The sequence below is a fragment of the Hyperoodon ampullatus genome (genome assembly GCF_949752795.1).
Source record: "Hyperoodon ampullatus genome assembly, chromosome: 11".
NCBI classification, from domain to species: Eukaryota; Metazoa; Chordata; class Mammalia; order Artiodactyla; family Ziphiidae; genus Hyperoodon; species Hyperoodon ampullatus.
The window spans coordinates 100,365,913-100,381,505 of NC_136924.1; the positions used below are offsets into that span (position 1 = coordinate 100,365,913).

Genomic DNA, 15,593 nt, shown 5'->3' on the forward strand with positions numbered 1-15,593 from the left:
ATGGTTATTTCTGAACTGTTTTGTTTTCCCAGGAAAGCCTGATAATACTCTACCAAATAAGAGGCTCAGGAGTATCTGGACTGTGCCTCTTGTGTCTAAACAGCCTTTGTTCTCTCTACTTTCACTAGGGATAGCCTTTTACTAAACTTTTCTGTTAGTTTATTGGTATGTCATAGTAACCCCTGTAATGGGTATCATGGTTATAATGTCCTTTATTTAAGGTAGATACCAGAGCGTAACCCAGGTGACAAGCTTGCCTTAACTAGATACATTTTATTCTTATGCTTCTGCATTTGAATTAGTTGGTTTGCTCTCCAGTGTGCAGTCTTTACTCTTAGTGTCTCATGGACTTGAATTTCCCTTCGTGTCTGTAGGTGCTGCCAGTGGGTACTGAACTTCCAGCTGGTACTCCACCCAGCGAGCAGCTGCCACCTTTTCCAGGACCTTCACTAACGCAGGTGCCCTAAGACTTGGCAGATTTCTTTTTGTGCCTCTCCTTTCTTTCACAAAGCTTATTTAAATTCTCCATTGCATGATCTTGCCTTCTGGCTCCTATTTGATTTTGACTTAGTAAAAACTTTCTTTTAAAACACCATAGCTGATGATACAGGCCCTACTTAAAGTAAGAAGCAAATCATCTAAAAATCATTTGATATTAATATTTTTTCATATCTTAACGAAAAAAGAAAATAGCAAACATGACAGTTTGCCAAAAGAAATATAATTCCTCTGTCATTCATACTTTTGTAGAACAGTGAAAGATTAGACCATTGTGGAAGTGAAAAATTATATGTCATCAAAATTAACTGTGAAAGTTCCTGAGGAAAGGGTACCACCCTGATAACTGGTAGCGCCCTTTTTCTGTGAGTTCAGTACAACCTGTTTTTTCTTGAATGTTTGACATTTTTTTTCAGTGACCACCGAATGAAGTAATTGGGTGTAAGGGTCATGTTTATAAAAAACAGGTATTATAGCTTAAAATACAAAAACCACACAGCTCAGCTAACATGAGACTGCTCCAAGAAGAACTGAGACCGGTGACGTGAATGTGAGAGTCCCATCTCACACTCAGTTCTGCTCACTACGGGTCAGAATTGCCTGCACTATTTAAATTATTATTTCCCTTTCCCACCCTACCCCCCACCCTACACATTAGTTGAATTCCCATAAATAAAGTACTTGGTATGATCCCATTGTAGCTATGAAAAAACTTCTGACATGGGACAAGCTAGTAAACATTGAAAATAAATTAGGATTTTATTTTAGAATAAGATACAAGAAAAACATGGTAAATTGCTAACTTGAAGTCTGAATTTATCCTACTTCTTTAATCCCAGATGTACAGTAAAACATAATTTAAGGAACTTGCCATAATAAAGTAATAACTACAATAGAGAACCGATTCCATAGGCTGCTAAATTTTGAGAAAAAAAATGCATTGTGAAAGTCTTGAACCTATTTTCTCATTAAAAACATGTATTCCAGTTCCTAAGAGGGCCCAAAATGTGATGAGAAACTGCAAATTAGATACGTAGTGGGTAAGGATAAGTGGATGGTGCTGCATATAGAGGGAGAAGCATAGATGAAGGCTGGAGAGGCATAGGTTGATAGAAGCCAAGATAGTGACAGAGTATGTTAATGCCATCTTTTATTCATAAGGACAGGCTCTCAGAAAGATGTACCCAACTGAAAAAGAAAATAGGGAACAGTACAGTTAATCTACCAACCAATCTTGATACATGTTTCAGAATATATTTTTAAGAAGAGGACAAATAGTTAACTTTTCTATCTCTAAGTAACATCAAACATAGAAGGTAAGAAAGAAGACTTCAAAACTATAAAAACATAAATGTAACTGAGTTTTTCTGTGGCTTGAGAACTTGACAGTAAAATTTTGAGAGCTTGGTAATTGATTTAAGCAGTACAGCTAAGTTGAACTTAGGATATTGAGTTTCATGTTGAGTGAGCAGACGCATGTTATGTTGTGTGGCCCTGACGCAGGAAGCAGTGTGTCCTGTGTAAGCCGGCTCTGGCTGTGCCTGAGGCTGTGCTCACTGTGTTGTGTCCTTCAGCCCCAGCAGCCCCTGGGAGATCTGGATGCTCAGCTGAGAAGAACGCTCAGTCCAGAGACCGTTGTGCTGACGTCTGCAGTTGGTGTGAGTTCTGATAAAATCGCCCCGCAACCCTAATATATTATATTCCTGGAATATAAGCTGTAACCTAGACCATTATTAATACCTTTAACGCCTAATCAGAGTCTTTGCTTGTTCCAGTCGACAGAAATGAGACGATGAATGAAAGAGTAACACTGACCCAGTAGTGTAACTATGGAAAAAATTTGATTTGGGAGACACTTTTCTTGTCTTACCTGTGGTTAGAATCATACCACAGATCAGTTCTATGGACTTTGTGTTTATGCTTTGGAGGAGGCTATACTTTAAGTTCGAAGTCTTAACTTCTTCCTTTTAGGCTTGTGACACGATAATGTTCTGAGTAAAACTACTTTTTCTATTAATATCCAAGTTATACTTCTGAGCATTCCATGAGAAAAACTAAGAAAGCAGTTTGGAAAGGTTAAGACTCAAAATTTCTTTTAAAAATCTCTAAAATGCCTGTCTGTCTTTACATCAGACTTATTTTTAGGTTATAAAGTCACTCTTTTTAAGTCACTGATGCTAAAGATGTTGTGTATCTGTGTGTGTTTGCAGCCCGTGTCCGTGGTGGCTCCAACAGCAGTTGTGGAAGCAGGAGCCCAGCTTCAGAAGGATGGTGAGAAGCACCTTTCTTCCTCTGTATTCCCACTTCCAACCTTCCTGTAATTGATAGTAGAGGTTACTATTTCAAAGACACGTTCTCGAGAGTTCGTAGGTGTACTTGAGACTGTGTTGAACAACATTTTAATGTATTTCATGATTGAGGAGCATTGATACTAATATTGAGAGCATGTAATATCAGCAAAGTTGTGAATTTTTTACTTTTTTTTTTTGAGGGGTAGCATGCCAGGGAGTAATGATAGTTTCTTGGCATAAGACCCTTTGTTATTATTAGCTCAGCCAAATCCTTGGTAAGAGATACAAGGAAATTCAAGCATATTTATAAAAGTTAATGTATTGGCCACCTCTTGGCTTTTGAGATGTATAGAAATATAGATAAGTTTGAACAGCATGGATGGTAGAAATACAAATGCAAGATTTCAAATCATCAGTTTAAACATTATTATTTTATTTTTTTGGCTGTGTTGTGTCTTCATTGTTGTGCGTGGGCTTTCTAGTTGCGGTGAGCAGGGGCTACTCTTTGTTGTGGTGCGCGGGCTTCTCATTGCGGTGGCTTCTCCTGTTGCAGAGCATGGGCTCTAGGTGTGCGGGCTTCAGTAGTTGTGGCACACAGTCTCAGTAGTTGTGGCTCGTGGGCTCTAGAGCACAGGCTTCAGTAGTTATGGCGCATGGGCTTGGTTGCTCCACAGCATGTGGGATCTTCACAGACCAGGGCTCGAACCCGTGTCCCCTGCATTGGCAGGCGGATTCTTAACCACTGTGCCACCAGGGAAGCCCCCAAACATTTTTATCTATTTCTGGAGTCTCTAGAATTGGTCTGTCCATAAATATCTCTTTTTTAAAAAGGCACATTTCCAACTTAATTTTGTAAAAATTGTCCATACCAAGAACTTCAATGTTTTCTTAGAACTTCTATCACCATGTGCTTAGTCCTAAGTTCATTATCAACGACTAGTGCTGTGAAGTTTTGTTGTAAATCTCTTCACCATCAGTCCCACAGAACCTGGGAAATATAACACTTATTTTTTGTTGCCTTTTCCTTCAGAATCATTTATAATCAAAAGTGAAAATAATTGAATGAGATATGCTTAATGTAATTTTATATAGCACATGCTTAATAATAATTTCCCCTTTTATTATATCCATTCTCCTCAACACCACTTGACATAAATGTAATTCCCTGTGCAACTATTAATAAGATTACCTGAATGCTCTTACTTCTTCCTGTCTTCCTTAAGTGCTAAATTTCACTTAAAACCTTTCTAAAGTAAATTATTTTCAAGGCAGTCACAATCTGAATTGGCTCTCATTTTAAAAGAAGTGACTTGAAAATCAGTGGAACAGATTAGAAATGGACAAACTAAAATGGAATGTAGAAAATGAAAAAGGTGGCCTTTCAAATCATTGAGAAAAGGGGATATTTCAGTAAATGGTTTGGGACAACTGGACAGCCATTTGGAAAAAAGTAAAGATAGATCACTAGCCTAGGCCAAAGTAAATTCAAAATGGAACAAAGATGGAAAATGAGGTCATAAAATAGGACTGTACGAAAACAAAAGGAATCTCTTTTTTTTTTTCCAACTGTCTAGAGCAGGGTTGACAAACTTGTTCTGTAAAAGGCCAGGAAGGGAATATTTTAGGTTTTGCTGTCCATACAGTCTCTGTCACAGCTACTCAAGTATCCAACATATTGTAGCCTAAAAGGAGTAATAGATAATAAATAAAGGAAGGAGTTTAACTGTGTTCCCATAAAATTTATTTATAAAAACAAGCAGTGGGCTAAATTTGGTTCACAGATCATAGTTTGCTGCTCCCTGATATAGAGAAAGATGTTATTATTACATTTAATCCCCAACCCAGAAGCATTAATAGATTTTAAACTTATGCATGGGGAAAAAAAGTACTGTTATGTCCAAAGATAAATGGAAAACTGGGAAATGTGTGTGTTGTATATTCGTATCACAAAAAGGACTAGTTTTGTTAATATAAAGAATTTCTGTAAATTTGGCATGGACCAAGAAAAAATCAAAAGATACGGAAAAAAAAGAAACTTAGACATGAAGATACTTAACTTCCTTTATGAAACAGAAATGCAGAATAAAACTACAAGTGATCGTATTTCTCGCCTGTCCTTGGTAAATTCAGAAGTTTAAGAGCCACTGGTGACTTGGTACAGCCTTTTTGGAGATCAGTTTATGTTTGTCAGCATTTTAAATGACAGCGATTCAGTGTTGGGTTGGCCAAAAAGTTTGGGTTCCTAAATGAACTTTTTGGCCAACCCAATACTTCTATTTTTAGGTATTTATTTCACAGATCTATAAGAATATACATATTAGAGCACTTTTGTAGTAAAAAAGTTTGGAATAAGTTAAATTTCCATCAGTAGAAGCCTGGATAAAATATGGTACATTTAAACATTTTTCATATGTATATAACATATACATACACTACAACACTATGCAGCCATTAAAAAGAATGAGACTGATACGGAAAGATCTCTAAGTTACATCATTAAATGAAAATATCAAAATCAATATTCTGCTAGTTGTATAAAATAAAGAAAATGCTGATATATATTAATTATCTCTAGAAAGAAACTCAAACAAGTGATTGTCCCTAAAGAGGAGGACCTCGGTGGCTTTAAAGTTGCTCCAAACTACTTACCAGTGATTCTGCCACTTACACTGTCCTGTTCCAGGATTTTGCTTAAATGTTGCCTAAACCAGTTTGCCATAGCTGGTTTTCATTTAAAAATGGGTCTTTAGTATCCTAGGTAAAATCTTATTGTTCGCTTCATTTATTTCTGTCTTTGAATTATAGGATGAAATTGTAGTGTCATTTCCTGTTAGCCTTAGTTTTTTTGTTTGTTTTTTTTTGTTTTTGTTTTTTGTTTTTGTTTGTTTTTGCGGTACGCGGGGCTCTCACTGTTGTGGCCTCTCCCGTTGCGGAGCACAGGCTCCGGATGCGCAGGCTCAGTGGCCATGGCTCACGGGCCTAGCCACTCCGTGGCATGTGGGATCTTCCCGGACTGGGGCACGAACCCGTGTCCCCTGCATTGGCAGGCGGACTCTCAACTACTGCGCCACCAGGGAAGCCCAGCCTTAGTTTTTATAGTATTTCTTCATGTTTGAGTTAAGCCGTGAAGCCGCCTTGCTGCTGTGTGACTTTTATTCCTCCAAACAGTGCCATGTCCTCTGTGCGAGTGTACAAGGGAAGGTAGAGGGTTTCACAACGATACAGTCTTTCACACTCAAGGTGTCTAGTAGGAAAGCAGACAGTTAACTGTTTCCCCTTGTTGGACAGGGTCAGGGAAAGGGAGGTAAGGAAATCTCCCTTGCCTGTAACAACTGTCTTCTTCTGATAGTAGTCTCATTTTGCTGTGTTTCTGGCTGAAGCAAAAAGAAGCCAACTAAAAAAGGATGCTGATTTAAGTTCTTTTCCTCCTCCATGTACTTGTTTCAGTGTCTCAAGTCACAGAAGGTCCTATCCTAGCACCCACTTCAGGAACTGGTGTTTTTAAGATGGGGCGATTTCAGGTAAGACAGTCACTGCTGGGGGATTGTGTATATAATAAAAAAGGGATTCCCAATTTGGGGGGAGTGTGTATATAATAAAATTATTATCTACCTTTTGGGACCTAATTGCCATCGATGATCTATTTCTTTTATATAAAGCACTTTTTAGCTCTTTATCATTTTCCCCTCTTAAAAATAATACATGCTAATTAAAGAAAATAAAGAATATTTAGAACAGTAGAGAAACAGTAGATAGTCACACTGTCTGCCCATCCTTCCACCCCACCCCTGGGATCACTTTTTGGGGTGTGTTTCTTTCTGTTCCTTTTGCTCTGTGCATGTGTATATCTAAAATTGGCCCTGCTCTCCTCTGAATGATATTGATACTTCGTAGCTTTTTCCCATCTAGTAGTAGGTTTATCTAACCATTTTCCTATTGTCAGTCATTAGGTTGTTTCTAATTTTTCCAACATAGTAAGAAAAGTAACAGTGAATGTCTTTGTATATAAAAACATTTTCCATGTTTAGGATAATTTTCTTAGGATTAATTTCCAAAGTGAAAATACTGAGTCATCATCAAATAATACCATCTAATTGTATTTTCCCAGTTGGGAAACAAGTGAACATTTTCTGGCTTAGTACATAGGGCTATACAAGCTTTGAAAATCTTTTTTTTTTCTTTTTCTGTTTTCACACCTGCTTTCTTATTATTCTCATGATAGCACTTGAAGTTGGGGTATTAGGTCATATTTTTCTCATTTGTAAACTGAGGTTCTCAGAGCTTGTCGCCGCCCTGAGTTTGTATTTATAATACATTGTCGAACTAGGACAACGATCTAGATCCTTCTTTTAGCACCAGCTAGTTGTGCTGATTCTTGAAGCTTAGCTGGCATTTAACATTTATTGGATTTAATGTTTGTAGTTTTTCTTGTTCACAAGCAACCTTCAATATTCCATGACCTGTTGTTATTTATATTTTTATTAAGATGTAATCTGAGTCCTGTGCACAACATGAGATATGAAAGCAAATAATTTACTTAGTTAGCTTAGCCAGCCGCTCAGAATCTACATCTCATCTGTACATCTCAGTATAGATATGTCATGCTCTACAGTGAATGGTATTCAGTTTATTTTCACAGTCAGAGATGGAGGGGCTATGTAAACAATCAGCCTACTCAGACTGGGAAATAAAGTGATTCATTTTTGGTCTCTTTCCGTCAGGTTTCAGTTGCAATGGATGATCCCCAGAAAGAGGGTAAAAATAAGTCAGAAGATGTAAAGTCTGTTCATTTTGAATCCAGTACTTCAGAGTCCTCAGTGCTATCAAGCAGTAGTCCAGAGAGTACCCTGGTGAAGCCAGAGCCCAATGGGATAGCCATCTGTGGCATCTCTTCAGATATGCCGGATAGCGCCCGTAAAACTCCTGCCTCAGAAGCAACGTCAGAAACTGGGCAGCCTACCAAGGTGGGACGTTTTCAGGTGACAACTACAGCAAGCAAAGTCGGTCGTTTCTCCGTTTCAAGAACCGAAGACGAGATTACTGAGGCAAAGAAGGAGGGACCAGTGGTATCTCCTCCTTTTCTGGATTTGGGACATGATGTCCTTCCTCCTGTGATACCAAAGAAAGAGAAGCCCGAACTGTCAGAGGCTTCACATCTGAACGGGCCGTCCTCTGACCTGGAGGCTGCCTTCCTCGGTCGGGATGCGGACGATGGCTCAGGGAGTCCGCACTCCCCACAGCTGAGCTCACAGAGCCTCCCTGTCCAGGGCCTGAGTCATTCCTTCAACTCCTCTTACATGAGCAGCGACAATGAATCAGATATTGAAGATGAGGACTTGAGGTTAGAGCTGCGGCGGCTACGAGAAAAGTACGTGCGTTTCTCCTGTGAAAGGGTACCAGCAGAGCCGTATGAAGAGCTGGCTCCCAGAGCTAGAGGGTGGGGTGTACAAGAGCTGGCTGTCTGAAGGTAGTTCTTACAGAGCTGCTTCAGCACCTTGGCGTTACTCGTAGCATGTTACTGTCGTCAGTAGCTCTTTTGCGTTGTGAACCTCATCTTAGCTATTATTGGTCTACCAGATGGATCTGATAATGACACTGGGATATAGATTACAATAGCAGGTTTTCTTGGTCACGTTTGATGAACTGGGTCCGATTTACAAGTTCAGTATTCCTGTGTAGAGCTCCCAAGTCAGGAAATCTCTTTCTCCTAACACATCACCAACCACTTGTGGTTGGCTAGGAGCTTGCTGGAATTTGGCTTGGGTAGCGGAGGCCAGCAAGAGGAGCTGACACACTAGAGTCACAAGGTGACAGCAGTTAGATTCAGTACATTTGGGGGAAGGATTCACTGGTGAGTAAATACGTGAATGGAGGTTAAATAATGTTGTTCATTCTTGTTTGAACAAAGGTGGTTATACTATCTTTCAGTTATGCTTGGTTATCTTTCATAGACATCTTAAAGAGATTCAAGACCTGCAGAGTCGCCAGAAGCATGAAATTGAATCTTTGTATACCAAACTGGGCAAGGTTCCTCCTGCCGTCATCATTCCCCCAGCTGCCCCCCTTGCAGGGAGGAGAAGGCGACCCACCAAAAGCAAAGGCAGCAAGTCTAGTCGCAGCAGTTCCTTGGGGAATAAAAGCCCTGGACCAGGTCAGCCATGGCTGTCCCATCTTATGTTTTTGTCTCCAAATGTGTATATAACCTACAGAACATTTGTTAAATTTCGAAGGCGTTTGACTTCCCTAATATGCTTGCTTCCTTGCCTTGTCTACTCCCCATATTTATAGAACGTCTTTTGAGTTTATGGAAGACAGGTCAGTGCCATGACCTGTTCCTTTGTAATCCATATTGCCTCCGTTTATAGTTGTTGATGAGGATAAGACACTTAGCTTTGCCTGCTAGCTCATGGAGCTCACATTTCCCCAAGCTCGTAGGCAGTTGAGAGAAAATTCATTGTTCTCTGTTAGTAAAGTCCAGGTCGATTCTTCCTTTTTAATGAATGAATTGGTCATAATTACGACTGGGATGAATGTAAGTTTCATATAAGTATTTGGGTATGTCATATGATAATTTCCTTGGCTAAAGTTTTTGTTTTATTTATCTATATTGGAATAAAGAACTTGCTAGTGTTTATAATCAAAAAAATAGTTAAATCATAATCTCTGGAAATGAATTGTAGTTTGCCTATTTTTTATTATGATAGCGAGTTTTTACCCTTTGGTGAAATTATGGTAATGTTAACAGATAACTAGTTGAAAAGTAAAAGCAGCTTAAATAAGTTTATACCTCATACTTGCTCTACAGTTCTAATATAAATATGTTGGAAAGCAGTTGTAAACTTAACAGCTTTCCATTCTCTGGAAGCTTTCAGAGACCCAAACCTTTTCTCTAGCACATGAGAACCAATTCATTAGGAGACATGTGATGATAAGCAATAGAAGCTAATTCAGATTCTGATCGCAATTTTGACCTTCTTTTTGCTGGACTTCTAGTCCACTAGCTACTAAGGAATAGAAAAGTTAGTCCATTTCAGGCCACCTGGCTAATGACTGAAAGCCACCTTTTTTTTTTTTTTTTTTTTGTGGTACGCGGGCCTCTCACTGTTGTGGCCTCTCCCGTTGTGGAGCACAGGCTCCGGACGCGCAGGCTCAGCAGCCATGGCTCACGGGCCCACCGCTCTGCGGCATGTGGGATCTTCCCGGACCGGGGCACGAACCCGTGTCCCCTGCATCGGCAGGCGGACTCTCAACCACTGTGCCACCAGGGAAGCCCTGAGAGCCACCTTTTAAGAATAATTTTAAATATGCATTACTCTCCAATCCCTACATCATTTTCGACACCTCTTTTGTACTTGATCTGACACATGTACAGCAAAGACTAAGCAGAGACTGTCTCTGGAACCAATTTGTATCATGATCCAACTCAGTGTTTATAAGAGGGTAAAAAAGGCAATGCTGAGATTGCAAAATGGAATCCTCTCATGTCCACTGCACGTGCTAGTCTTCTTACTCAGCTCAGACTTGGAATCGTCCAGGCTGTCTATGGCTCAGCATCTTCAGGGATGGGGTCCTGTAGCCCTGTTGCCTGTTGAGTCTCCTGCTATGTCTCACTTCCCCTCCTGTCAGTGAGACCCTTGCTCTTTGATCTCCTATACTTTTTGGCCCATTATTAATCCGTCAGTGGGACACATTGGAGGAAAAACAGTGCCTGTCAGGTGCGGTTGGAAGGCTGTGCACGTTCCCTCATGCCGCTGTGTCTTTTGGCAGGTAACCTGTCTGGCCAGAGTGCAGCTTCAGTCTTGCACCCCCAGCAGACCCTCCCCGCTCCTGGCAACATCCCAGAGACGGGGCAGAATCAGCTGTTACAGCCCCTTAAGCCATCTCCCTCCAGTGACAACCTGTATTCAGCCTTCACCAGTGATGGTGCCATTTCCGTACCAAGCCTTTCTGCTCCAGGTCAAGGTAAGAGATCAAAGCAGCCAGCATCTTCCAAGAACATTAAAATGGAGATATTGCCATACGTGGGACAAAAGCCTGCTGAGGAACCTGTTGAGGTGGGTTGGAGGAGCAGCTGACCAGGAGCCAGCCGCACGGGACCCATGTGGCTCTTTGGGCTGTAAGGGGAGTGGGTGACGGCTAGATGAGGTGGGATCACTGCTCCCATCGGGTGGAAATAGGGTTTCTCAAGGGGCTACAGTAAAAAGTGACATCTGTGCCCTGTGAAGCCTCAGTGAAATGAGTGGCTCCTTTGGGATTTGGAGCTTATGCTTTAATACTAGACTGGGATTTCCTGGACCACATTCTAAGGAGTTATAGCCATTTCGGAAAGTTAATGCATTTGATTAGTCAGTGTAGACTTCTAAAATTTCGAAGTATGAGAGACACATACTAAAATGAATTCAAGTCCATTCAAGTTTTTACCCATAATCTACTTCCCAAATATAGGTTAATAAACACATGTTTAATAAAATGATCACTCAGAACGTTCCTGTAGAGGAAAGACCTTCTGGTAACATGAGAACAGAAGCTGGAAGGAGTTGGGCCTGTGGGCGGAGAAGAGGGAAGTCAGGAATCTAGGTAGTGAGGTAGGTGCTTCCGCCACAGCGCCACGGAAGTCAGGCATCAGGCCGCCTCCCAGCAGGGTGAGTGTACTTGGGGGAGGCGCTCGGGCTGGGCGGGTGGCGGGACTGCGCCTGACCCTCCTGCCCCACGTCCGGGCCTGTCCTGGAAGCTCGTTCCTCTGTGTGCTGTCCTAGCGCATCTCACTCTCCAGCCTCGGGTTCTAACGTCTCGTAGCTGTGTTCTGTCTCTTCTCTCCCCGTTCTCCCCCATCCTTCCCCTCTCACAGGCTGTGCGAAGTCTAGCTGTGCGTCTGAGCAGGCGGCGCTCAAGCCTGGTGGCAGGAGGACCCGATTTCTGAGTACGCCCTGCTTGGCTCTTTGTGTGTAACACCTTTACTCCTTCCTGTCCTGTGTTTCTGCTGCTTGGACCTGTTGTTTCACGCAGTCCATGTGCATCTGTCTTGGCTGAACTACTATTACCCTCAGAAGTTTGGGTCTCTGTTAATTATGATGAAAGATGTAGAAATAACAGTAGGTTTCTGTAAACGTCAAAATAAGTTTCCGGAAGAATTGCCTCTTCCTAGGCCCATGACAGAGGGCACGCACTGCCCCCTGCTGTGGCATTAGAAGCCACAGAAAGCATCTTGGCCACTGGTACCAGGAAAAGTTACACCCTGTTTTTCTCTTCTTCTTCAGAGTAGGTTGGAATCTTTTTTTCCCCCCCTCAATTAAGCGTAACCATCTATCAATTGAGAACATGCTAGAATCTCTTCATTGGATGTTTTCACCACCACTACCCTGTAACTCCATAAAATCAGAATTTCAGAAAGGGTTTCAGTGTAGTTCTTCTTATAAGGCTTACTAAAGACCGAAGGGCCACCTGCAAGCAAAAATGGGCTTTTTAACAAGAATGCTGGGATTTCTCAGCTTTCTTCCCCCAAACAGGGCACAATAGCAAGCCACCCAACCTCTCCAGCCCATCTCCCCATGTGTGGAATGCAGGTGGTCCTACACAAATCAGATAAGATCACATGCACAAGACATTATTTCTCTCTGATTAAGCCACACCTACCTGGCACGTAGCAGGTAGTCGGTAAACGTATGTTGAAATAAAAATTTTTTAAACAAAAATAAGGCTCAAGTAGAAAACCTTTGTTAGAGTTCAGGTAAAGATCTTCTCTGTTAAGGCCTCAAACTTCTGATGTGGTTATTAAAGTGCTTTTTAAATGCATGTGCTCGGACCATTGTTGTTTTTGAGTATGGTTCAGAGGTCCTTGGGCACTAGTCTAGGGCTGTTTAACAAAGAGGGAGGTGGAAGGCTTACCCAATTTGGTAGGTTTCTTTTTTTTTTTTTTTTTTTTTTTGCGGTACGCGGGCCTCTCACTGCTGTGGCCTCTTCTGTTGCGGAGCACAGGCTCCAGACACGCAGGCTCAGCGGCCATGGCTCACGGGCCCAGCCGCTCCGCGGCATGTGGGATCTTCCCGGACCGGGGCATGAACCCACGTCCCCTGCATCGGCAGGCGGACTCTCAACTACTGCGCCACAAGGGAAGCCCCAATATGGTAGGTTTTTGAGCACTGAGATCAGTAGCTTTTCTGGCAAGGCTAGGCTGGACCAAGAATATTAGCTCCTTGACACTTAAGTAAGCATTTAATTTATATGTCCAGCTAGAAAGAGGAAAAGACATTAACAGTAGGAGACGAGTGTTTTGAAATAAAATGTGATGTGTCAGGCCTGTGTTATGTAGCCTGAAATATCTAAGAGGGAAGAAAGAGAACCAAGGCTTTTTTGTGAAGGAAGTGTAGTGTGACAGGTACCACTTCAGATTAAATAATTCAGTAAATTCTCATCACACTCTTAAAGGTAGGTGGTATTACACTGTTGTTCAGGTGAAAGTGGTTAGAAGTATTAAATTTTATCACTTCCTTTTGGGTCTTAAAATGAGAGGCCCTACCTCTGTTGAAGGCATGTCACTGTACATCATGTAAGCCTTGATGAACAAATCACAAGAGGCAGGTTTAAAGCAGATATGGAGGGCCCATGGTTAGGACTCGGCGATTTCACTGCCGTGGCCCCAGGTTCAATCCCTGGTCAGGGAACTAAGATCCCATCCTGGAAGCTGCACAGCGAGGCCAAAAAAAAAAAAAAAAAACCAAAAAGCAAATATGGAAAGAGAACCGGGGTTCACAGGCATGGGGTCTTAACTAGTCTCCGATGCTTTACTCTATGCTTTCAAAATAGATAATGGTTTGGAAGCACGGCTTGGCTTAATGCTTTATTTATGTTCAAAAGTTGCTTGTTTTCCACATATTTTTAAAGATTTTTCTAGGAGGGAAAGGGTTAGTATTGTATGTCTAGGATGTGGAAATAGAGTATTAGCCAATTTAAATTAAAACTGTAACAATGGTACCATCTGTCAGCCTCCTGTGGTAGAATTATTAATGCATTTAATTGAGTGCTTTGTTAACAACCCAGCAAGAGAAGCAGGAGTGGGGGACAGGGTCAGTGGAGAGACTGCTTGGGTGTTTGAAATTCAAGCAGTGAGACCCAGAGAGAGACTGGGGTTCATCCTGAACCTTGGTGCAGGGCATCGCTCTTCTAGGTACAAAGACTGGGTGTGGAAACTCACTTCTGCCAGCCGGGAACCAGCAGCCAGGAGGCTCCATCATACAGAACGGCATCTGTGGCAGGGCTCCCGGGTCCCTCCAGTCTGTCTCCCCTCCTGCTTTCTCTTGCTGGGACTTTGTGTGCTGTTTGGAGATTCTAAATATTTTACACTGATGTTTCCTTATCTTTAACACATTGCTCTCTCTTTGTGCTTCAGGGAAGATGGTGAAAAAAGTCTGTCCTTGCAACCAGCTCTGTAGTAATTATCCTTTCTTTCTGTTACTTTGGGCCCTTGATTGCAAAGCCTGTTGCCCTTGAGGTCTTTGAATCCCGAAGCCTCATGACTCTCGGACTCCCAGCTCCCGTCCGGCTAGTCCTGCACCCTTTTCTGGTGTCGTCTTTAACATGCTCAGTTGCCGCCACTGGCTGTCCTTCCAGATTCAAGGTCGCCTCATAGTGCTCTCATTGACGGCCCCGTGCCCCGGCTCTGTGACAGCTGTGGGTGGAAGCACCTGCGGATGTGCGTAGGGGCCTCGGGGAGGCCTGGCTCCTTGGGAGAGAGTCCTGTAGTCAGAAACGTGAGCCCGCCACCATGCGCCCACGGGGATTCAGCCGGGACTGCGGCCTGCGAGAGCCCAGGCCCTCACATCGCAGTGGGAGCGGCTGCTGGGCTGCTGAGGACAGGGACACTCCGTGCAGACAGGAGGCTTCTCGTGAGAGCGAGGACAGTTCAGCAGCCCAGCAGCCTCCGAGAGGCCCCTCCAGAAAACTCTGTGCTTGGGAGACTGGGCAGTAAGCTGTGGTTCATAGTAGGCGTTGTTCCAGCGGATCCAGCGGTGGGGCGGGGATGGGATGGGGGCGTGTATTACGGCAGGAGAACATCAAAGTGAATTTCTTGTGGTAAAGGATGCATGACTTGTAGAGCTTTCAGCAGAACTGAAAAAGGTTCAAAGGATAGTCAGTATCCTCTCGGGAAGGCAAGCAGCGTTCTCAGAAATACCCACTTTACCAGTGCTCTTCAGCACTTCAGTGCTACAGTGGGCCAGACACACTCCCCGTTCTCCTGGGTTTTATTAGCCAAGTCATCTCTTCCCGGGAGTTAATTCCTGGTCAGAAAGGGATGTGTGTGTTTGTCTGTGTCCTTCTTTAATGGGAAAGCTATTTTCAGAAGCCAGAATGAGAAGGTGAACTGTGAGGCCGACTCTCCCCCGTGGTGTAAACCCCACATTCAGAATCCAGTGTCGTGTAACAAGATGAGGCCATAAAGGGACCTCAGCATCAGCGGCGACTGGCATGAGACCAGAGGGTGTGGTTCTAGCACGAGCAGTTTGTGGCCAGCAGTGCTCAGCTCTGCTCACTTGTGATTATGTTTTGTTTCCATCGTCTCACTCGCCATCCAGCTCGCGAAGCAGCTGTCACTCAAGGAGGCTGGTGGTCCTCACGCATGTGATGTGCTTTGCTCTCGGGCTCGCCATTAGCACGACCGCCATCCTCGCTGCCTGCGCCTCCCACCCCAGCGCTGTCTCACTGCTGCTGTTCGAGGAACGTTGTCTCCTGTGCTTTTCCACTTTGCACCTGGGCCTCCTGTTCCACAGGGAGCTTACTCTTCCCTTTACACGGTGTGTGTGGTAGCAG

The 15,593-nt window shown here is 42.9% G+C and overlaps 1 protein-coding gene across 4 annotated transcripts in view; it reads left to right on the plus strand.

Annotated features, from left to right (window-relative positions):
- The window catches only part of WNK1 (WNK lysine deficient protein kinase 1), a gene marked incomplete at both ends in the record, with an annotated part of 132,465 nt that overhangs the window by 114,538 nt on the left and 2,334 nt on the right, over positions 1-15,593 (plus strand). For all 4 annotated transcript variants that reach the window (XM_079714880.1, XM_079714881.1, XM_079714882.1 and 1 more), the window contains 7 exons: positions 375-458; positions 2,073-2,156; positions 2,709-2,769; positions 6,237-6,310; positions 7,511-8,157; positions 8,741-8,940; positions 10,557-10,751. In XM_079714880.1, coding sequence (XP_079571006.1) covers positions 375-458; positions 2,073-2,156; positions 2,709-2,769; positions 6,237-6,310; positions 7,511-8,157; positions 8,741-8,940; positions 10,557-10,751 — 1,345 coding nt within the window. The remainder of the gene's footprint in view (positions 1-374; positions 459-2,072; positions 2,157-2,708; positions 2,770-6,236; positions 6,311-7,510; positions 8,158-8,740; positions 8,941-10,556; positions 10,752-15,593) is intronic.